The 23,559-nt window shown below is 40.0% G+C and overlaps 2 protein-coding genes across 11 annotated transcripts in view; both read right to left on the reverse strand.

The window, feature by feature from the left end:
- Positions 1-15,121, reverse strand: part of Slc9b1 (solute carrier family 9 member B1) — a 32,752-nt gene extending 17,631 nt beyond the window's left edge. For 2 of the 6 annotated variants that reach the window (XM_070022368.1, XM_070022363.1), the window contains exons 1-7: positions 14,995-15,121; positions 10,716-10,837; positions 9,172-9,349; positions 8,838-8,982; positions 4,067-4,237; positions 2,521-2,663; positions 1,034-1,161 (exon numbers count right to left, since the gene is read on the reverse strand). In XM_070022368.1, coding sequence (XP_069878469.1) covers positions 1,034-1,161; positions 2,521-2,663; positions 4,067-4,237; positions 8,838-8,982; positions 9,172-9,349; positions 10,716-10,720 — 770 coding nt within the window. In that variant the 5' untranslated portion in view covers positions 10,721-10,837; positions 14,995-15,121. Of the gene's footprint in view, positions 1-1,033; positions 1,162-2,520; positions 2,664-4,066; positions 4,238-8,837; positions 8,983-9,171; positions 9,350-10,116; positions 10,203-10,715; positions 10,838-14,788; positions 14,806-14,994 lie in introns of those variants that run through there. The other 4 variants (XM_070022364.1, XM_070022365.1, XM_070022367.1 and 1 more) reach the window with 4 other exon arrangements.
- A 591-nt stretch (positions 15,122-15,712) lies between these two features.
- The window catches only part of Slc9b2 (solute carrier family 9 member B2), a 28,939-nt gene continuing 21,092 nt past the window's right edge, over positions 15,713-23,559 (reverse strand). For 3 of the 5 annotated variants that reach the window (XM_070022371.1, XM_070022370.1, XM_070022372.1), the window contains exons 9-13: positions 22,059-22,208; positions 20,534-20,642; positions 19,403-19,539; positions 17,811-18,031; positions 15,713-15,874 (exon numbers count right to left, since the gene is read on the reverse strand). In XM_070022371.1, the coding sequence (XP_069878472.1) occupies positions 17,813-18,031; positions 19,403-19,539; positions 20,534-20,642; positions 22,059-22,208 (615 nt within the window). In that variant the 3' untranslated portion in view covers positions 15,713-15,874; positions 17,811-17,812. Of the gene's footprint in view, positions 15,875-17,810; positions 18,032-19,402; positions 19,540-20,533; positions 20,643-22,058; positions 22,209-23,559 lie in introns of those variants that run through there. The other 2 variants (XM_070022373.1, XM_070022374.1) reach the window with 2 other exon arrangements.

Here is a 23,559-nt window from a genome sequence, read left to right on the forward strand (position 1 = left end):
CATTTTTTCATTGCCTTTAAAAATTTTTTTATTTACATAGCTATAAAAATCTCTCTTGTGTGCTTACATATATATTCCTACAAATAGTGTACGAAGAAGAGTCCACTTACTAAGATAAAATATAGCTGAAGAGAAGGACTACATGGAGGAACTAGATTACATGAACACTATACATTTAAGAGCTATCAATGTTTGGCAAGAATAGGGTGGATTTATTTTAAGATAGGATTTCACTATGTAGCCCAGGCTAGTCTTGAGCTCATGGCTTTCCTGACTCAGGCTCCAAAGTGCTGGAATTACAGGTGGATATCACAAGAATCAGTTGAATATGGTAGATTTGCAAACTGTCTGATACTCTTTTTTCTTTTCAGTACTGGGGTTTGAACTCAGAGCCTTGTCCTTACAAGGCTGATGCTCTATTAGTTGAGGCACTCCTCCAAACCTGTTTTCTCTAGTTATTGAATTTCAGCTACTTTTTTTTTTTTTTGTGCTAGTCCTAGGGCGTGAACTCAGGGCCTGGGCACTGTCCCTGAGCTTCTTTTGCTCAAGGCCAGTGCTCTACCACTTGATCAATGACCTACTTCTGGCTTTTTGGTGGTTAATTAGAAGTAAGAGTCTCACAGACTTTTCTGCCCCAGCTGGCTTTGAACCATGATCCTCAAATCCTGCCTTCTGGATACCTAGGCTTACAGGCATGAGCCACTGATGCCCAGTTTAAATTTCTATACTTTTTTTTTTTTGTCGGTTGTGGGGCTTGTCTAGGCCTGGGTGCTGACCCTGAACTATTCAGCTCAAGGCAAGCACTCTACCACTTGAGCCACAATGCCACTTCTGGTTTTCTGGTGATTAATTGGAGATAAGAATCTCACGAACTTTCCTGCCCTGGGCTGGCTTTGAACCATGATTCTCAGATCTCAGCCTCCTGAGTAGCTAGGATTACAGGTGTGAACCATCAGCACCTGGCAAACTTCCATACTTTTAAACCAAGCATCCTGAATGGAGTATGTTCATGAAGGGCGAAGGAAAAAATTACCCTAATAGAAATCCCCATTTCCAAGGAAATTTCAAAATGAAGTGGGAAAAAATAGCAGCTGAACATGCCTCTGTGATGCATGGACCGAAAGACAACCTTAAACAAACTGCCTTCAAACTCTTCAAAACCTGAAAGATAGAAGGTCATACTTAGGTAAACTTACGAAGCCCAACAAGAGTGTTACTTAAGCAAACACCAGCATTTAGTCTTTTTTGAGTAATTAACTTTATTATTATCATTAAACTTAATCTCATTTGGCATATTATCCTACTGAGATTGAAACTTACATAAAGCTCATTTTATGTTTCATCCCAAGTTTGATTACAATTTCATACTTCATAAAGTGCTGAAATAATATTAAAAGATTCATTTCTCTCCCATTAACAATCTCTATCTTCTCTAGTTTTTCTAATGCATAGTATAAAGTTAATAGCCTGTTGGGCTTTTTTTTTAACCTACCAGTGAGCTTTTAGTGATGAACTATTTGATTAATTAAAAATTTTAAGTAGAAAATGGCATCAGGACAAGAAAGACAGTAACTTAAAAATTGTACAACTAATTTGAAAAGGAAGAACTTTTCAATCTTCTCAGTGGTTCTGATTTTCCACAAGAGAATATAGACTATTATTTCTTACAATTATATATGCCCTCATGATAGTAGTTCCAGTCAACCCAGACATTTGCTACGTTTAGTTGAGTTGTATTATATTCATAAATATCTATTATTTTCATCCTCTCAAAACTCAAATACATTTATGATACCTAAATCACAATATTAAAAATATTTTTAGATGCGATGTTTACCAGGGAGCAAAAATAATGGGAAACATAATTCTATGGACAAAAAGTTATGAAACAAATATCATATTGAAATTCTTAAGCTCCTTTAAGGAAAAAAAAGAAGAGTAAAAGTCTTTTACTGGGGGCTGGGAAGGTGGCTCAGTGGTAGAGCGCTTGCCTTGCATGCTCAAGGCCCTGGGTTCGATTCCTCAGCACCACATAAGCAAAAAGAAAAAAGCCGGAAGTGGCGCTGTGGCTCAAGTGGTAGAGCACTAGCCTTGAGCTGAAGAGCTGAGGGACAGTGCCCAGGCCCAGAGTTCAGGCCCCACGACCGGACCCAAAAAAAAAAAAAAAAAGAAAAAAAAAGTCTTTTACTGAGTGACCTCATGTTTTGATCATAGCAAAGTAAGTAGTTTCCCATGGAAAAGCCTCCCAAATAAGATTGGTACTGTGGAAGGGACATCTATCTCCACGCAAACAATTATAAATGCTCACAGAAGTGTCACATCCGGGTGCTTTTTCTTTGCACACATACTAATGATTACTTGAAACAGAAACTAAGTTGCCAACATTTCTGCCAGGTGTTTCTTCTTTATCTTACCTTTCTTTACAGACTACCTGTGGAACATGTATAACAGAATTCTACCTCTTTCTGACCAGCTCCTAATACTTTAAAGAACTTAATCAAACTAGAATGGGAAATCTACCTCTGGATCGAGTCCGAGCCCAGCTCTCATTAGGATAATGGTAAGGGCCGTGATTCGTAAAGTTGAAGACCACGTGGCTTGAACATGGACGTAGGTACTGATGTAAGGAATGTTCCTGATGAGAAAGCCAGCCAGTAACATCCCTAAACGTGGAAAGGGGGAAAGAAAAAGAAGGAAGGGAGGGAGGGAGGAAAGAAAAGAAAAGAAAGAAGAATGGAGAGTGGATGGAAGGGAAGGAGGAAAAAAGGGAGGGGAGAGAGAGAGAGAGAGAGAGAGAGAGAGAGAGAGAGAGCGATTAATATTCCAAGACAGAAAAACAAGGGCAAGTTACATACTAGTAGAGGCATCAGCATACATAATGGACAAAGATTAGAAACAATGCATGTAAATGCAATGCAAGTAATGAAGTGGGACTTGAAGAGCCTGGGTAGGGGTGAGAAGAATGAGCTGGGGGGTGGAGTGGGGTATGATCACAGAAAACTCCCCTTCCCCTTTGGCAGGGTCCCAGTCCCCTCTGCATGAGAGGGTTCTAAGAAAGAAGTGATATTGTGGCCCTTTCTTTGTGCATCAGACAAAGATGACACTGGAAACAGCCTCTAAGCCTCAGCAAACACAAAGTTTTTGAGAGGAAGAAGATCCAGTCCATGGCAAGGGTATTATGAACATGCTAAGCACCCTTCCTGGCTTTCTTGTGAGCAGCTGGAGAATCATAGACCATTGGTGGTCAAGAAACAGTGTATGCCACAGGACACCCGTGCAGCTGACTCAAGCATCACCGGACAGTTTGGTGTCCTTATCATCCTCATATCTGAACTTCCAATCTGTGGAGCACATGGGCAGCAAAGATGGCGCTGGGAGAGAATAGAGTGGGCAGAGCCCAATTGATCTGCCGATTGGTGCCTAACCAGCCCCTGAAGGCTCAGGTGAATGATAGGGTGTGACCTTGACAGTGATTGGTTCCTCTTCCTCCCTTACCATACCACCCACCCTTTTTGTCTTTAAAAGGGGCTGCTCTCGGTTAATAAACGAGTTTTTCTACCTGCTGGATTTGGCTCCCCGTTGTGTCTGATTGTCTCCTGGGCTAAGGGAGGTTAGGGAACGGGCGAGTGCCACACTTACCTTTCCTCGGACCCCGTCCGTCTTTTGTGGGACCGACGAAGACCCAACATCAATCATATTCTGCTAATTCCATCTACCCCAAAATGCTCTATTGTAAACTTTTCTTTTTCTTAGAATACATTTTAAGTCAAGGAAAAAGCAAAATGTGTTAAATGACAAAGCCACACCAATCATAGATTGAGGATATTACAATTCTTTTTTAGAATAGATTTGGTAAAAAAAAAAAAAAGGGGTGTTTACATAGGGAATAATCTGTAAAAGATATATAGGCGTATACATATATAGCTATAGATAAATACACACATGGGGGTAACCATATATACGAATATATATATACATTAAAATGGAGATATTTTGAATTATATCTAGTCCAAATGGAAAATGATGGGTCTTCAACAGCTCAGAACAGAGTGAGCTATGTACTTACCAAGAAGAGGTGGGAGTGGAGGAACTGTAGGTATTTTAATGAGTTGCAAAAGTTTGCCCCCAAGAAATGCACTACAAAAAATAACTAGCAGTGCAAATAAATTTCCACCAGGAAGTGCTTCATGGCCTGAGAGTGTCCACAATATACCCCATATCAAAATGAATATAATTCCTGAAACAGAAAAGCAACCATAAATCTATAATCTATATAGAAGTAGACATATATAAACAAGATGGATTCTATTTTATAAAAAATGCTAATAGCCAACCTTAAGTAGATATATGTAGTAATAACTAATATTGCTTAATACTGTGGTTGAAAAAATAGTTGTTTAACATATATCCCAAAGACCCTGTTAATTTTGAGGGCCATTTTTTTGTTGTTGGTGGTTGTGGGGTTTGAACTCTGGACCTGGGTGCTGTCCCTCAGACCTTCAGCTCAAGTCTAGAGCTCTACCACTTGAGCCACAGCACCACTTCTGGTTTTCTGAGTGGTTTATTGGAGATAAAAGTCTCACCGACTTTCCTGCCTGGGCTGGCTTTGAACCGCAATCCTCAGATCTCAACATCCTGAGTAGCTAGGATTACAGGTGTGAGCCACCAGTGCCCGGCTTAAGGACAAATTTTTAACAAAGCATTTTTATTGAAACTCTGTATTTTTTTAACTCTGTATGGATTCTTTAAGGTGGTAAACATTTCTTACAATGTCTGACTTCTTTCTTTTCATTTTGTTCTTACTAGAGTTTGACTGTGCTTACTTGTCAGTCAGTCTACCACTCAAGCCACAATCTTACTCCAAGTCCTTTCTGCTTTAGTTATTTTTCAGAGAAAGTCTTGCATTTTTACTTTGGCCAGCCTGGATTTTGATCCTCCTATTATGCCTTCACGTAGCTAGAATGATAGCACACCCAACTAATGGGTTGAGATGAGGTCTTTGTAACTTTTTGCTCAGATTGGCTTTAAGCCACAATCCTCCCTAGTAGCTGGGATTACAAACATGAGTCACCACACTAGGCTTGTTTTCTTCTAGAGTCTGCTGACATTTTTTTTTTTGGGGGGGGGGGTCTGGTTGTGGGGCCTGAACTCTGGGCCTGGATGCTGTCCCTGTCTGCTGACATTTTTGAGAAATGAGAATCTACTCTGAGTTTTACTTATGAATCTTCTTGCTTTCTGTAGATACTTTAACTGTCTTTCAAACAAAGAATAATTTGAACATAATTTCAAATACACCTAAGAACCACTATTTTTTTTTTTTACAGCAGGCAAACCTGTGGAAAGATACATTTTAGAAATTGAACATAAGAGTCAAAAGGGGAAGAATGGCGTAGACAGAAATCTCTGCACATGTAGTTTAGTCTACATATATATTGTCATCTAACACATTACTAATGAAAATGGCTCATCAGGGAATGTACAAATTAGATGAGGGAATATTACAGCAAGGTGACAAACAGGTTGGCAATATATTTCCATGCTAAAGAAGAAAACAATACTTGTCAGATTGCACAAAGTTGTTAAAAATGAGCTTTCAAGATCCAGAAAATTGGCCAAAGTTAGTTACCAAATTAAGAGGCATTTATTTATTCTTGGAAAACGTGCTTAAGGTTTAGTTAATTTAGGTAGTAACTCTACCACTTAAGCCATACCTCTGGTTCTGATTTTTGCTGGCTAACTCTCCAGTTAAATCTCTGGTTTTGTCTGTCTAGCCTGGCTCTGAACCTTGATCCTTAGATCTCGGTCTCCTGAGTAGCTAAGATTATGGGTGTGAGCCACCAGCATCTGGCTAGCTAGTTCTTTTAACTGTCTGATAATTCTGACCTCTCTAATGTATTTGGGTCCATTGGTGATGTTTACCTTCTCTCTTGGAACTCTTTTTACCTTTTAATATATCTTTAAATTAATATTTAAAGGAGTACAATATAAAATAGAAAGGAGTACAACATAGCACTGAAAAGTATGGTGTCAGGAAGCAATGAAGAATGTGGTAGTAAGAACTGGGCTGGAGGAGTTTGTATTCTACAGCTTCCCAATTCCATCTTAAGGAGATGGGAATAACATGGTGTGGCCTATTTCACAATGAGTACACTCTCCTCCTCTCTGGAAGATCCAAGTTATAGAAGAGTGGGCCTTTCTTGGTCCATGACATGGCTCCTTCCTGAGGGTTTGACTCTCACGCTTGTCCACACAAAGTCTTAGCCCGTTTGTTGGTTACAATTCAGACTTTCCCACTCTGCGCTGCTTCCCACAGAGATTTCTACGGCAAGTTACATTTCTGTGTCTCCCTGTCTGGGAAGCACGTCCTTGTGACTCGGTCCTCTTAGGGATCTAAGACAAGGTGTTTTTCAGTTTGTTCAGTTTGTTGTTTGTTGTTAGGGCGGAGTATGGGCTCTCAGCTCCTTCTATACAGAACTAGAAATGAGAAGTCTCTAGAATATTATCTGTTTTGGACCCTAAACTTCCACGAGCCCTACCTTAATGGGACTAACAATTTTTAATAGATAAATTCAGCTTTGTGATTATGTATAAAATGATGTCTGGATGGATAAGAAGATTTTAATTTTATTTGCTTCAAGGGAAAACAACTACATACAAATATGCTGTTACTTTGATTGAAACTAGGTTAAAAGCCAGGCATTTGTGGCTCATGCATATAATCCTTGCTACTTAGGAGGCTGAGATCTGAGGTTTGAAGGCTGTTTGGACAGAAGTCCTAGAGCTTCCATTTCAAATTAATTAGCAAAAGCTGGAACTGGGGGTGTGGTTCAAGTGGTAGAATGCCAGCCTTGTGCAGAAAAGCTGAATGAGAGGAGGAAAACTTGGGTTCAAGCCCTAATTGCTCCCCCCATTCTCTCTCTCTCACACACAGAGGAATAATAGCCTCAAATCTACACCTCTCACCCTAGAATATCCATTTTGCTAGGCAAGCTACCTCCCAAATGTGGTGAGATTAAACACGATGAGACTGGTTTCCACACATGTCCGGTTGGGAGTTCAGATTTCTTGTGTATGTCTGTGGGATTGGCAAGTTAACTATCACTTGTACAGAAACGGCAGCGTGACCTCCTTTTCACAGAATCTGCTCCTTTTGGGGCTTTCTTTAATTGTTGGATCCTATTTGTACATGGATGCACGGCACTTACTACAGGATGAAGCAGAGTGGGCTTCGGGGCAGGGCCAAGTCCTAAGCACCGAGATACTAAGAGGCAATGCAAAATGAACCTAGGATGTTTGTAGGTGTATAAGCCCCTGAGAGAAAGGAGAAAAGAGAGAAGAAAATGTACCCCCAAATATTTTTCTACAAATGGCTTTAAAACCGTAAAATCAAAAATGAAAGAAAACAGAGAAGTGAGTTGAAGACCTAACGTTGTACTTTTTAACCATTTATTTTTATTAGCATATATTGATTGTACAAAGGGCTTTCATTGTGATGTCTGCAACATGCATAGAATGTATTTTGATCCAATTTGCCCCATTTATGTGGCTCTTGCCAAACCTTCCCTCCCTCTCTCCTATCCTTGAAGCTGGAAGTTTTGATGCTTTTCATCTAGAGCCATTGGTTTAGTTTCTGTAGTCCAACATGCTATATAACTGTTAGTGATCAATATATTTCTCTCCACAGAAGGAAGCCTCTGTTCCTAGCAAATGAACTACAGAATCTGCCCATTAAATAAATAGGATCATGGAGGATATGTCAGATCTATGTGCAGAAAGGATATTTACAAGAGGGTCCAATAATTTACATGGGCAGATGAGGACTTGTTTCAGGGCCTTTCAAACACTGATGTTAATTTTAAAAAGCAACCTTTACTAATGACAGATAAATGAATGAAATAATTTGTTTTTAACAGTTTAAAGTTAGCAAAGAACGGAAAAAAAGATTACTATACTTTATCATATTTTAGTCTAATATTTTAATCTAATAACATACTTTCATATCATATCCTAGTCTAATATATTTTAGTCTAATCCTACAGAATATTGAGAAGAAAACAGCTTCATATTTTTCTTGTTTGCCAGTCCTGGCTTGAACTTAGGGCCTGGGTGCTGTTACTGAGCTTCTTTTGCTCAAGGCTAGCACTGTACCACTTGAGCCACAGCACTACTTCTGGCTTTTTCTGTGTATGTGGTATTCAGGTCAAACACAGGGCTTCATGCATGCTAGGCAAGCACTCTACCACCAAGCCACATTCCCAGCCCGTCACAAGTGTCTTATAACAATAAAACTTTTAGTAGGAACACAAGTTCTATACAACTTTTTACAAGGTTGCTGCTGTTTTGAAAATTTTGAGGCCTCGCTGGGCATCGGTGGCTCATGTCTGCAATCCTAGCTACTCAGGAGGTTAAGATCTGAGGATCGTGGTTCAAAGCCAGCCCAGGCAGGAAAGTCCATGAGACTCTTATCTCCAAGTAACCACCAGAAAATGGGGAGTGGCGCTGTGGCTCAAGTGGTAGAGTGCTCGCCTTGAGCTGAAGAGCTCAGGGACAGCGCCCAGGCTTGGAGTTCAAGCCCCACAACCACCACCAACAAAAGTAGATCTGTAAAAAAAAATGTATCATTAATGATGCTTCAAATCCTAATAATTTAACAAAAGAACACATGGGAAAGTTTAAATAGAAAATGTCTTAAGCAAAATTGGTTTGATTTTGAAAGACTTAAGGGAGCGTTTTCTCTTTGTCCACAGCATTGATCACCTGCAGTTTACAGAGGTGGCTTTCTTGTCTTTTATTTTTTCACTATATGTATTTGTCATTCTAGTTCTTATTTCACATACCGTCTGTAATTATTTTATTCAATGGTCCTTGTGGAGGACAGGAAATGTATGTTCTCTTTTTCACCTGTGGGATCATTTCCTCTGTTTCTAACAGAATTGGTTCCTTAGATTCTTCGTGTGCACTACTATTGGGATCTTGGAGGACCTGAAGTAAAACAAGGAAATTTTTAAAGAATGATACCTCTCATTCAATTTTAGGACTATCACAAACCACTGCATCTACAGTTGAATCAAGGTTAGTACAGACAACATGTGCAATACGTCTTTGGGTTCTATGTCAGCAGCACTCTGGGAAGGTCCCCGCAGTGTATTTTGTGCGGCTGCCATGATTTACCTGAATACTTGTAGGTTGTGTGGAAGGTTCTTCCTCCACATCTCCATTTTGTGATTTTGTGGTGCTCTTGCTAAGATCTGATTTTGCGGTGCTCATGTGAAGATTTGATTTTGTGGTGCTCACGCTAAGAATTGATTTTGTGGTGCTCACGCTAGAATTTGCTCTTATGATGCTCATGCTAAGATTTAAAAGAAAAGAATAATTTGGAAAACAATATGACTATAAAATTCATATCAAAACAAACACAGTTAACTGGCATTAATTTTTAGAGATTTAAAAACACATATCACAGTGGTAGCAAAGTCAAACCTGATGTTTTTATAGTAAAAAAAATATATAAAATTTATTCTTGAGATTTTTTTTTTTTTTTTTTTTTGCTTGTCACAGAATTTGAACTTAGGACCTCCTCCTTCCCTAGCTTGTTTGCTTGGCTGGTATTCTATCACTTGGGCTATGCCTTCCACCCAGCATTTTGGAGAGTCTCTTAGAATTTTCTGCCTGGGCTGGCTTTCAAATGAGATTGTATAGATCTTGGCTTCCTGAATAGCAAGGATGATACTGTCTTCTGGCTCTCTGTTACTCAATTTAAAAAAACATTACATATAGAAATTTCAGCAAAAGAAGCTCAGGGACAGTGCCCAGGCCTTGAGTTCAAGCCCCAGGACTGGCAAAAAAAAAAAAAAGAGAAAATAATCAGGAGAGTGCTAACCAGGCAGATGGACTAGGAGCAACACCAAAAATCCTTGCAAGTAGAGACCAAGAAATCAAACTGCATTATTTGAAGATCTATAGGTATGTAATAATAAACTAGGGTTTAGAATAGAGGCAAACAGACTCTAATAACTGTTTTGTTTTCAAACAGTCAACTTCTTTCATAGAAAGGCATCTTGCCAACACATCTGTTCAATTGTTTGAGAAAAAATTCTGATGTCAGCAAAAGCTTACCTACATAAGAAGTAATTGTGGTAATCTAGGTGTCTAAGGGCTGCAGTGACTGGCTTTTCTTAGTGCCTTTGTTAGATGTCGGACGCCTGGCATGATAGAATGAAGGCAGACTTTGAAATCAGGAATATACTAGTTGTATGATCTTAAATAAGTGACAGTCGCTCATCATCCTTAAATGGGAATAGCAGCATCTACTCATCTCTTCTTTACTCCACACTCACAGCTAAGAAAAGCAGAGTCAAATCTGAGAGGAAAGAGAGCCAGCTAGGAGCTTACTGGAAAAATTGCAGCATTTTTTTATACTGGCAAAAATGACTTCAGACACACTTATATCCCAGTATATTAATTAATGACCACATCCTCTTTTTTCTGTATTTTATGATTTTTAAATGCTTTTCCTTGGAATAAGGCAGAGTGCATATATATATATATATACATACATACATACATACATATATACATACATATACACACACACACATGAATACATATGTACACAGATGTATGTATCTTGCTGTTGGGGGATTGTGAGATATCCATATAATTTACAGCACAAATATTATTCAAAAATTTCCTAAGTGCGAAGTATGAAAAGTTACCGCATTGCTAGGCTTTGCCTTCAAAGAAGTGAACATTTTGACATTGTAGCGTTTCTGTTTTCACCTTGTTTTCTTAGGATGTCCATTTGGTTATGTAGATTAAGAATGGGTAAAGTATACAACTGTAAAAAGAATTGAGCAATCAAAACTGCCACTTGCTGCACAATTGAATAAACTTATTTTCACTTCACCTCTTTACAGCTTAATTCTGAAGCAATAAAATGGGGTCCAGAAGGGGGGGGGTTTATGTAATTCAAGGACTGTAAGTCTTTGATTCTACTCTAGAATCTACTTACTAAGAAACAGGTTAGAAAGTTTAACACATGCTGCTTTAGAAATTCACTTTTAAAATAAATATCACTTATGCACACACACATATACACATGTTCACCATTTAATATAAACAACATTTTTCTTTTTCTGGTGTATTCTTATGGAAGCTTATGGAGTTGTACTTAGAGCAATGCTATGCAATAGTGACATCTAGTGACAAACTTGGAGATCATTCAGCAAGAATCATGGCCATCTCCGTCTTCTAAATACATTTGATTCACTTTGCAGAATGACTAAATGCTCTAAAAGGCCCCCTTGCTTCTCCTCTATATGTGTGAAAATGCATTCTAAGTTATGTATTCTAAGAATTGAAGTTTCCAGACAGGTATGCCTGTAATCACAATATTGTAGAAGACAGAGGCAGGCAGGCGATGAAGGCTACATTGCAAGATCATGTTTCAGAAATAAAAAAAAAAAGGAGTGGATGAATGAATGAATGATAAAAAGATAGGAACAGCCTTTTAAAAGTAAAACAACTGAAATTTCGAGATGGAACGTAGTTCAATGGCAGAGCACTTGCATGTGCTTCTCCCCCAGCATTGCAAAAACAAATGACAAAGGAAAAAAAGAAATTAGAAATTTCCTTCAAAAATCAGATTTCCTAAAAAGCTCAACTATGAGTGAACATTCCCATGTGTTTATGTGTTCTCTTTTATTAGGTTGTGATACCTTCCCACTGTATTTCTTCTTATAAATAATATCCCAAAGCCAGGCATTGGTAGCTTTTATCTGTACAGGCTCACACCTGTAATCCTAGCTACTCAAGAGGCTAAGATCTAAGGATACCGACTCTATGTCTAGGCAGGAAAGTCAGTGAAATGCTTATCTTCAATTAATCATCAAAAAGTCACTAGTGGAGCTGTGGCTCAAATGACAGAGCACCAGCCTTGAGCAAAAACACTAAGGAACAGCACTCAGTCCCTGAGTTCAAGCCCCAGTATAGTAGCAGGACAAACAAGCAAACAAATGGTATCCAGGGCTAGAGAATGAAGCTTTGTGCCCATTTAAGCTCAGTATATACATAATTGAACTCAAAATTTTTCCTTTCCTTTTCTTTTCTTTCTTTTTTTTTAATTTTTTTTTTTTTTTGATCTGGTCATGGGGCCTGAACTCTGGGCCTGGGCACTGTCCCTTGGCTCTTCAGCTCAAGGCTAGCACTCTACCACTGAGCCACAGTGCCGCTTCCGGGTTTTTTCTTTTTGCTTATGTGGTGTTGAGGAATCGAACCCAGGGCTTCATGCATGCAAGGCATGCGCTCTACTACTGAGCCACCTTCCCAGCCCATCTTTCTTTCTTTCTTTCTTTCTTTTTTTCAGTTGTGGAGCTGAAACTTTGGACTTGGGCACCATCCCAAAGTGCTCAAGGCTAGTGCTCTATTACTTTGAGACAGTGCCACTTTTGGTTTTCTGATGGCTAGTTGGAGTTAAGAGGCTCACAGCTGGGCGCTGGTAGCTCACACCTGTAATCCTAGCTACTCAGGCTGAGATCTGAGGATCGCGGTTCAAAGCCAGCCCAGGGAGGAAACACTGTGAGACTCCTATCTCCAGTAAACCACTAGAAAACCGGAAGTGGCGCTGTAGCTCAAGTGGTAGAGCGCTCGCCTTGAGCTGAAGCGCTGAGAGACAGCGCGCAGGCCCAGAGTTCAAGCCCCACGACCGGAAAAAAAAAAAGAGAGAGACTCAGACTTTTCTGCCTGTGCTGGCTTTGAACCATGATCTTCAGATCTCAGCCTCCTGAGTAGCTAGGATAACAGGTGTGAGCCATCAGCACCTGGCTGAAATAAAGATATTTTCCTTGCCCAAGTTACTCCTTCTTCAGAGCATTTCCTATCTTAGAAGGCAGCATCAATTTAGTTCCTCAAATTAGAGACTGAGAAGTTCTTTCACCCCACTTTCCCTTTTCTGCCAATTTTCACTAAGTTACAAGATCATGTTAATATAAGCTAAGAAGTATTTTAAATGATGTCGACTTCTCTCCAGATAGATTACCCCTTCTCTAGTCCAGGCTATAAGCATCTTTTCCCTTTAATCTTGTAATGGCCTTTAACTGTTCTCTTCACCTCCTGTGTTGTTTTACCTATGTGTAATTTCTGCAAAGAAGAACAGTTTCCATCAATGTTTGATTAGGACAACTCTCTGCTTAATAATCTTTTAATGAGTCAGGTGCTAGTGGCTCATGCCTGTAATTCTTGCTATTCAGGAGTTTGAGATCTGAGGATTGTGGTTCAAAGCCAGCCTGGGCAGGAAAGTCCATGAGACTCCTATCTCTAATTAACTACCAGAAAACCAGAAGTGGTGCTGTGGCTCTTTGGTAGAGCACTCGCCTTGAGCTGAAGAGCTGAGGGCCAACACCTAGGCCTAGAGTTCAGTCCCCACAATCAATCAATCAATCAATCAATCTTTCAATGGTTTCTCATAAAACAAAATCATCAAGCTCCTTAAATTCACCTTCAAATCAACATACCTATCCTTGTCTCTACGTTCCTTCTCATTCTTCACTAAATTTCAGTTCTGCAATTTGCTACACTTCATGTCTCCAAAATTTACTCACTTAGTATGGCATCTTCCTACCTCACATACCTGCTTTTGCCCAACAGACTATCAGTTTTGAAGTTCTTCCTTCCAAATACTTTCCTTGGCACTTCCTTCAATATGCCCCCTGATCCAAGCACACACCTCTATCCCTTCCACTCCACTAAAATTGCTTAATGAGTGGCACTCTTCATTTGGTGGACATCCATGGAAAGCCCAGTATATAATTTACACAGGACAAACTACTGTAGATGCCCATATGAAAGGACCAAGAAATGCTTATTGGTGACTTGTGTTCTTGCCAGGGCTCTACTACTGAGCCACAATCCCCAGCCCTAACTTTTAGATTTAAGAATTTACAAAGGAGCAGAGCGCTGGTGGCTCACCCCTGTAATCCTAGCTACTCAGGAGGCTGAGATCTGAGGATCATGGTTCAAAGCCAGCCAGGGCAGGAAAGTCCAAGAGACTCTTATCTCCAATTAACCACTAGAAAACTGGAAGTAGCACTGTGGCTCAAGTGGCAGAGTGCTTGCCTTGAGCTGAAGAGCTCAGGGACAGCACCCAGGCCCAGAGTTCAAGCCCCACGACCTACAAAACAAAAACAAAAAAACAAAAACAAACAAACAAAAAGAATTTACAAAGGAGTTTTGCCCTATTGGGAGAGATTTCTGAGTAGCGGAGGTACTTTCTGCCCTGCAGAGTTTTTCTTTGCTATCATTTTCAATTTTTTTTTTTTTTTTTGCAAACAGTGGAGTATCCATCCTATCCATTTAACAGCAAAAAGGGCAAATTACTCCAGGGATAATTCTGCCACTTAGGTACGTGTCCTTTATCAAGATTCTTAACCTCTCTGAACCGCCATTTCCTGATCTAAAAGAAGCAAATGCGAGATTCAAGGGAGGTAAGAGGACAGTAGAAAATGTAAAGGGCGATCCAAAATGCGATTTAAAGCTTTCTGAGAGTGATGATTCATCCCTATGGCCTGGTAAACCAGCACAATGTCTAGATTTCCTCTTTCACCTTCCCCTTCGTATTCAAGTGGTGGACTTGTGTGCTTGAATAATCACAACTGTCCATTTCAGGGTATCAGAGGGCCAGAAAGGCTCTCCCAGCGCAGGGGCGCGTGAGGCTCAGTGGAGGAGAGTCACCGTTGCCTCGGGGTCCAGGGATCTGAAGGGGGGGGGGGTCATTCTGCCAATGGATCTTAACTGAAAGGCCTCCTCTTCCTTCCTGGCAGGAGCTTCACCCGGAGGGAAGAAACCCAAGAGGCAAAGCGGGACCCGTGGGACGTGCCCTGAGAAAACGGCCGTCCACGGGCCGCGCCAGTAAATCCTAGCTACACAGGAAGCTGAGATCTGAGGATCACGGTTCGAGGCCAGCCTGAACAGGGCAGTGTGTGAGAAAACTGGGCGTACCTATAATGAATTCCTTTGGCAGCTCTCTCCCCGACCAGGCGCTCAGCAACCGTTGAGGGAGCCACGCGCTGCGCTCAAGGTGTCCGGGGCTCCCGGGCCCCCTCCGTGCCTGAACCCCGGGACCAGAGCTGTGCGAAGGGGTGTGGCTCACCGCCTCGGGGCGTGGCTTCCACGCCAGGGGGCGTGGCTGCGGCGTTGGGGCGTGGCTGCGGCGTTGGGGCGTGGCTTACGGCTGCAGGCGGTGGGTCCTATAACAGCACTTGGTGGTTGCTGAGATGAAAGTTTGGGGGGGCTCGTGAGTTTTGCTGTGCTTTGGGTTTCTTTATTCACCCCTTTTTCTTTCATCATGTCTTCTACATACTTTACCTACTGGGTTGTAAAAGTCCGGGGACAAAGTTGACATCATTGGGTATTGTAGCTAAGCAGTCACATCCAGGGGTTGCAGGTACCAGAAGTAAACTGGTCAAAATTCATGTTTACCCCCAACTCAGCCTAATACAACCTGATGGCTAAGGGACACAAACATAGTCTCTAGAAGTCAGGGGTCCCTGGGTTCAAGTGTCAGTTCCAGCACGTTCTATCGATGGGACCAAGACAAATATGCCATCTCCCCAGCTTGTTTTCTCATTTGTAGAGGGTGTGGTGATGGTGGTGTGGGAATAAATGGGATATGGCAGGAGCTGGTACAAAGTAAACATTTGATATACTGCTCTCAGTACAAAACCTTTTTATTTTCTGCTTAAGAAATCATACATGGTAACTCTAGTTAAAGAAAAAAAAAGACAAGGAAAGCAGAGCTGTTTGGGTTTGAAGATGAATCTGGAGTTGGGATGTGACAAGACTTCCACCAAGTTCCTCTAATGAAATGCCCAGGCTTCTCCTAAAAATAGAAGAAAAGCAACTGTCACTGGATAAAGTCCAAACTTGGAAGACATACAAACTGTCCTTATCTATCTTTTCTCCTGATACTCAAAACAACTTCTACTGCTCAACTTTATATTATTTCTTCCCTTGTATTTTTTTTAGGGGGGGTGTTCAGTCGTGGGGCCTGAACTCAAGGCCTGGGTGCTGTCCCTGAGCTCTTCAGCTCAAGGCTAGTGCTTTACCTCTTGAGCCACAGCACTACTTCTGGATTTTTCTGTGTATGTGGTGCTGAGGAATTGAACCCAGGGTCTCATGCGTGTGAGGCAAGCACTCTACCACTGAGCCAGCTTCCCAGCCCCCCTTGTATTGTTTTTAAAAAATATTTTAATTATCTTTAAGTAGTTGTACACAGGAGTTGCCACTCAACAAAGCAGTTTATGAGTACAAGGCATCTTTATAGATGTCACCTCTTATAACATTCTCATCCATCTCTCCCAACTCACCCTTCCCTCACATTTTCTCCCCACTTCTCTTCATTTGTCTACACCTCTCTTCTTGACTCCATACTACCCCTTTCAAGTATTGTTTTCCTGGTATTTATGAACTATGGTTTTTTGCCTTTCTAAGGAATTACATTATTTGAGTTTCCCCCTGAATCTACCATATTTCCATTAATACATTTGTATAAAATTTCATACCACCTTCAACATTTACTTATATATTCATAAACTAATTCTTGCTTCCACATATGAAACCTTTGTCTTTCTGGGTCCAACTAACTTTACTTAACATAATATTTTCCAGGTCTTTCCATTTCTTTGATGCAATATTATTTTTTCTAATCGATGAATAAAATTACACGGTGTATATATACCATATTTTCTTGATCCATTCATCCACTGAGGAGCATCTGGGCTGATTCCCTACCTTGGTTATGGTAAATAATGCTGCTATGAACATGGTTGTGCGGGCAGCTTTAATGTATCCTATTCTGTTTTGCGTCAATTTTCTAAAGTTATTGTGTCTACTGAGAGTGTTCTCTTTCTCTTATTTATCATTTAATGTCTGTTATGGTTTATATCTCAGTGTCTTCCATTGGCCTTGTACTTGATCTCCAGCCTGCGGTGTTATTGAAGGTGAGGGAGCCTTTAAAACGTACGGGTTAGTGGAAGGAAATGAGGTCACTGGAGATGCCACTGATGGGGCTATTGACACCCAGGCCCCTTTTCTCCCTCTGCTTTTGATTTCTGGCCATTGGTCAAGCAGCTTTGTTCCATGTGTACTGCTGTACCTCAGGCTCAAAAGCGGTGAAGCCAACTGACCACAGAATGAAAACTCTGAACAAGAGCCAAGGCAAATATTTCCTCCCTTTAAGCTGCTTATCTCAAGTATTTTGTTACTGCATCAGAAAGATGACTAACACAGGGCCTGATTAAAATTGAAACGTTCTTGGAGTCACTACAAGAATTTATCTCCTTATTCCTTATCTTCAGAACAGAGTCAGATTCACATAAAACACAAAGTCTAGTTAGAACAAAATATTAAATTAGTTTCAAAAGGGTCTGTTATGGTGCAAAGGGCTGATACAGTATTCTGATGAAGAGAGTAACTTTTTTCTTTTGTGGATGACTTTGTAGGATGAAAATTCCAATAATAAGTTAAATCAGTATATATTTCATATCTGACAAGATTAGATCATACTTTGAATTCTATGTGAAATGGTTTAGTTGGGAGATGACAAGGAAGAAATAAACTTGAAGGCTGGAGGCATGCCTTGAGTGGTAGAGCACCAGCTATGAGCAAGCAAAGCAAGTGAGTGAGAGGCTCTGAATTTGAGCTCTAGTACTGGCAAAACAAGCAAAAATAATAGAAATAAGAATAGACATTTCAGGTATACATGATACAAAAATTTAAAGTATATTCTAACATGAACATAATGTTTCTCTTTGCACCTTTAAACATGTACAGAAGTCTCTCCTTGAACTTCATTTTCATTTTGGTGTTGAAATTTCTGGAGAAGCCTAGGGCCCAGCAAACCAATGAGCAGACTTCCAACTGGAGCTGTGAGGAGGATGGCCAAAAACGCCACTGTCAACACATCCATTCCATACTCTTCCAACTGCTTCTCTCCGTGAGCTCTTGCTGCATCCAGAGCCACAGACCCTATTGCAGCCTAAAATTAGTTTGCATATTTCAATAATTGCAAAATATCAGGAACCCAACAGTTAAATTTTGTTTGATATCATTTGTCTAAAACATATAATCCAATCGGAACTAGGTGATTACTATTTAGTTAACAACAATAGGCATTCTAACAAGTACATGGTAAACAATCTCAAGCACTCATCTATAAGAGTTTTCTTGATCCCTTGACCACTAGGGTACACAGATTTTGGGTCAAGATTGAGACATGTGTCAGGAAGTTAAGTTAGTTGTGAATAATACCTAGAAAAACAGCATTGTATTACCTCCTTATTTTTGGTTCCAAGATCTCCAGTGGATTTATGAAATCTGGAATAGTACCAAACTCTATATACATTTTTTTCCTTATTAAGTCAAGAACTTTTAACCTAAAGGAAACACTTTATAGCTTCTCATGGGCATCTCCAAATTAATAGCGTCATTAGTCTTGTGCTTTGGTGCCATAACTGAGAAAATAAGAATCTCTTGGAATATAAGAAGTGTGATATGACATCCATGTAATAATTAAGAGGACTGATGGTGTGTATAGTGTGGACACTTGGGACAAGGTAATGATGCCTACTATCCCCAAGCAGGTCAAAGTAGGATGGCTGAAACTGTCATGTTCTATCAAAACAGCATGCAATTTAAGACTTATTTCTGGAACTTTCCACTTAATACTTTTTGGACTGTGGTTGGTGTAGGTAACAAAAGCCACTGACAATGAAGCCATAGATAGAGGGATGATGGTAAAGCATCATTGGAGTTTTTTTCCCCCCCATACACACTTTATTTATGTAGAAAGACTGTTCAAATATAATTGATCATCCATGGATATTATGACATCAAAGCATTCCCAAACATGAAAATGGACCATGCTATTTCTGTTTTACTCTCTTCTTGGAAGGTCTTGAAATAAAGGATTAGCAATTCTCTATTCAGAATATACAGCAATAAAACTCTTAAAGAGTAAAGTAGAGCTGGGCGCTGGTGGCTCATGCCTGTAGTCCTAGCTACTGAGGAGGCTGAGATCTGAGGATTGTGGTTCAAAGCCAGCATGGGCAGAAAAGTCCCCATGAGACTCTTATCTCCAATAAACCACTCAAACACCAGACGTGGCTCTGTGGCTCAAGTGGTAGAGCGATAGCCTTGAGTACAAAGAGGCTCAGGGACAGTGCCTAGGCCCTAAGTTCAAGACCCACAACTGACAAAAAAAGAGTAAATCATTGTCAAGTCTTCAAAAGAAAAAGTCCAACTTAAATATTTTACTTTCACCAAATGTAGATAAGCCTTGTTAGTCAACATTTCGAGGTGTCATCCAGAATTAACAGTTACAATGTTTAGCCATCCTGGGTGTCATTACCTGGACTGTGGCCTTTGGAAGCCATGCAAAAGAAATAAATATCTTCTCCTTTAAGTTAAAACCAGCAAAACACACCATCAGAAATGTACTCAGAATTCGTACTAATACCGCAATGCCCAAAGTGGCAATAGAAAGGCCTGTAAGAAACACCAAGATTTTAGAAACAATGAAAGATTAGTGGAGAAATTACATCATGTATAGTTACTGATTCACATACTACAAACAGGAATAATACTAAAACATTCATAATTTTCATACCTTTAAGTAGTTGTACGAAGGGGTTGTTTTCAACAAAGCAGTTTATAAATAAAATGCAACTTGATCAATGTCACCCCCTTCCACATTCTCACCCATTTCTCCCAAGCCAGCTCTTCCCTCACTTTTTTTGATTTTGTAGGATATACATTATTATTATTATTATCATTATCATTATTATTATTATTTTTGGCTGTGGGACTTGAATTCAGGGCAAGGCTAGCACTCTACCACTTTGAGCCACAGCAGCACTTCTGGTTTTCTGGTAGTTAATTGGACTTTCCTGCCTGGGCTGGCTTTGAACTGCAATCCTCAGATCTCAGCCTCCTAAGTAGCTAGGGTTATAGGCATGAGCCACCAGTGACTGACAACATTAAATTTTTGACTGCATTCTCCCCCAACTTCTTCACTACCATAAACATAGATAATTTTCAGTACTAAAACAGTTTAATCTCCAATTAACCACCAAAAACCTGGAAGTAGAACTGTGCTTCAAGTGGTAGAACGCTAGCCTTGAGCAAAAAAGCTGAGAGAGCCAAGCCCCAGGACTGGCACACCCTAGTGCACAAGTGCCTCCTCCCCCCCCATCCCCAACTAATTCGTTATCTTCAAAATTCTGGTCCTTGATATTGAACAAGGCTGTATGTACATTCTTATCCTTGGGGAAATGTCTATCCATCTGTCCATCTATCTTTCCACATGCTGTGGTTCTAGATTGTGAAGCATCATTTTCTAGCCAATTACTCTAAAAGACAGATCATAATTAAGTTTTCATACAATTGTGATCATGGGAAGTACTGAACCCATATCTATTGAGGATATTTCAACTGAATATAAAGAGATTTTACTTTAACCCAAATACTTTGAAATTCTTACCGACAGTTTCTGGTCTGAGAGATGCAACAAATACCTCTGCTCCAATGAGCCCAAAAAGAAGGGGCTGAAAAATATTCCAGGCAACTGCAATTATCTTTTCAACCTCTGACTAAAAACAAAAACAAAACAAAAATAAGACATACACAGTAATTTTATGCAAATACAAGTGGTCATACATAAAAATTTTGTATAAACTAAAATATTTTAAATATTTGCTTTTCAGTTCATAAGATTACTGCAAAATGATCTAGGTACATTTAGTTTGGGTCACCAATATCTAGTCTCTTCATTAATCAGAATTGCATATGATCTTGTCAAATTCAACTGTATAAAAGTGTGTTAGTAAACAAATAGCAACAAGATAACTTCCATAGTATATATTGAGAAAATATAATGTATACTGAGAAAATGAATATTGTTAATGTTAATTTTCTTGAAAATCAGTAAGGAAACTCAAATAACGTTATAAAAGTGGTCAAAGGCTTTAGGACAATTGTCTTGTAACTAATAATAATAATTGTAAAGAATGTGCATTTGTAAAAATGCAATTTAGATCAGACATAATACATTTTTTTCATCTACTCAATTAACAAAATGTATGAAGAGTAAATACTCAAATCAGAAGAACAGATCCTCTCATACTTTGTTGGAAATGTAAATTGACAAAGCCTCTTATAGGAGTAAATTGATATGACCAAAGCTGAAAGTGATCACACTTTCCTTAAGCAACCCTATTTCTAAGAATTTATGCCATGGAGAAATTCAAAGATATGCAATATTTTGCTGATTTTTAATGTCTTTTTTTTTTTTTAACATTTTAACACTTCGGAAATTAGGATGTGCCAGTTGAACTGGAATAATCTTTCCTTCTTGGTGGCATATACAATGTGGATTTTAGAATTGAAATGTCTTACAGTGTATGAAATATATTTTTTTGTAAAATATTTTATTAAAGCACTGTTTGTCTTAACATGAAACTAGAACAACACCACTGTATTATTAGGAGACTTGTTAAATTAAGTGTGGCTTAACTACCCTGCAGATATTAAAGAACAAGGATTATCTCAGGATAATATGGCCATGATCTCTCTCCTATCTAATCTCTCTCTCTGTCTCTGTCTCTGTCTCTCTCTCTCCCTTTCTTTTTTTGTGCTGGTACTGGGGCCTGAGCTCTGTTCCTTAGCTTTTTTCATTCAAGGATTGCAGCTCTACCATTTGAGCCACAGCTCCACTTTTGGCTTTTTTGGTGGTTAATTGGAGATAAGAGTCTCTCAGTGCTCACTTAGAGTCTCAATCCTCAGATCTGTCTGCTGAGTAGTTAGGATGACAGGTGTGAGCCACTGGTACCTAGCATCTAGACTTGCATAAAAGTGATTTGTATGTGGGCATTGGGTTTACATTTCTGTATAGGTAGGAAATAGCTTTTACAAGTAATAATGTTACTCATTTAATGTTACGAAGGTGTCTCTTTCAATCAATTTGACCAAAAGAGTCATGAGCAGAAGAACTTAGAAGTACAATGCACCTTGGTGGTGCCCCATCTCAGGCCTGCAAGGAAAGCCATGACCAAGGTACACAGCCCTCCAGATCCCGGAAAGCCGAACTGCACACTGCTGAACACAGCCAGCACAGCGAACCCCAGGAGAAGGGAAGCTCTTTTCCATGCAAGGTTGTCCTGAAAAAGAAGAGAGGCGATCCATTCAACTATTCCAAGTAACCGATCTTTCCATTTCCAGGATTTAGAATGAAATACTAAATGCCTGTGTCACCGCACAGCAACATCTATCTACTTTTCTTCCTTAACAGAGCAGAGTAACAAATCCAAGTTTCTGTTTTAGAAACACCAATTCCCTGCAGAGTTGGACTAGTAGAGAAACGCATATAGGCTCTGGAGCCAGACAGACCTGGGATAAAAGTTGTGCGTGCGTGTGTGCATGCGTGCGTGCGTGCGTGTGTGCGTGTGCGCGCATGTGTGAATTCTGAGAGTTTGAACTCAGGGTCTCTCATTGGCCATGCTGACGTAACCCCACTGAGCCACAACTGCAGCCTTGATTTTTTACTGTTTGTTTTTACAATAGGGTCTCCCTTCCCATCCGGCTCCTGCCTGAGCCACCATCTGTCCACGTCAGGCTTCCCATCACTGTGAGGATAATGGGTGTGACCACCATGTTCTCCTTCCCTCTGTGGAGAATGAATCTTTTGGGCTCTTCTGCCCTGGCTGGTCTGGCAGCACAATCCTCCCTCCTGATACCACGCCTGATGAGTAGCTAGGATTGATTTTAAGACACAAGCTGCCAGTGCCTGGCAAGCCTGGCTTTTTAAACTATTGTTAAAACCTCTTAAGCTCTGCTTTAACAACTTCTCTATATATTGTTGGTTGTTGGGCTTGAACTCTGGGCCTGAGCGCTATCCCTCAGCTCTTCAGATCAAGGCAAGTGCTCTACCACTTGAGCCACAGTGCCACTTTCAGTTTTCTAGTGGTTTACTGGAGATAAGAGGCTCACAAACTTTCCTGCCTGGGCTGGCTTTGAACCTGGATCCTCAGAACTCAGCCTCCTGAGTAGCTAGGATTACAGGCGTGAGCCAACAGTGCCAGGCTATAATTTTTTCCTCCTTTTTTCTTTTTCTTCTTTTCTTCTTTGTCGGTTGTGGGGCTTGAACCTGGGGCCTGGGTACTGTCCCTGAGCCTCTTTGTGCTCAAGGCTAGTGCTCTACCAACTGAGTCACAACACCACTTTAACTTCTTATATCATTATAAAAGTTAAATATATAGCTGTGTGTGTGTGTGTGTGTGTGTGTGTGCATGCATGCATGCATGCTTATGCACACATGCCAGTCCTGAGGCTTTAACTCAGGGTCTGGGCACTGTCCCTAAACTTACTTTCTTTCTTTTATTTTTTTTGAAATTTTGAGGTAAATAAAATAAAAATATTTACTTTAAGACACAGCTATGTATTACTGTTATGGGGACAAAACTCTTATAGCTAGGTAGACAGATAGATAGAGAGATCTTACTAATCTACCTC

This window comes from Dipodomys merriami, unplaced genomic scaffold (genome assembly GCF_024711535.1).
Source record: "Dipodomys merriami isolate MVZ:Mamm:240054 unplaced genomic scaffold, mDipMer1.0.p SCAF_15, whole genome shotgun sequence".
Lineage (NCBI taxonomy): Eukaryota > Metazoa > Chordata > Mammalia > Rodentia > Heteromyidae > Dipodomys > Dipodomys merriami.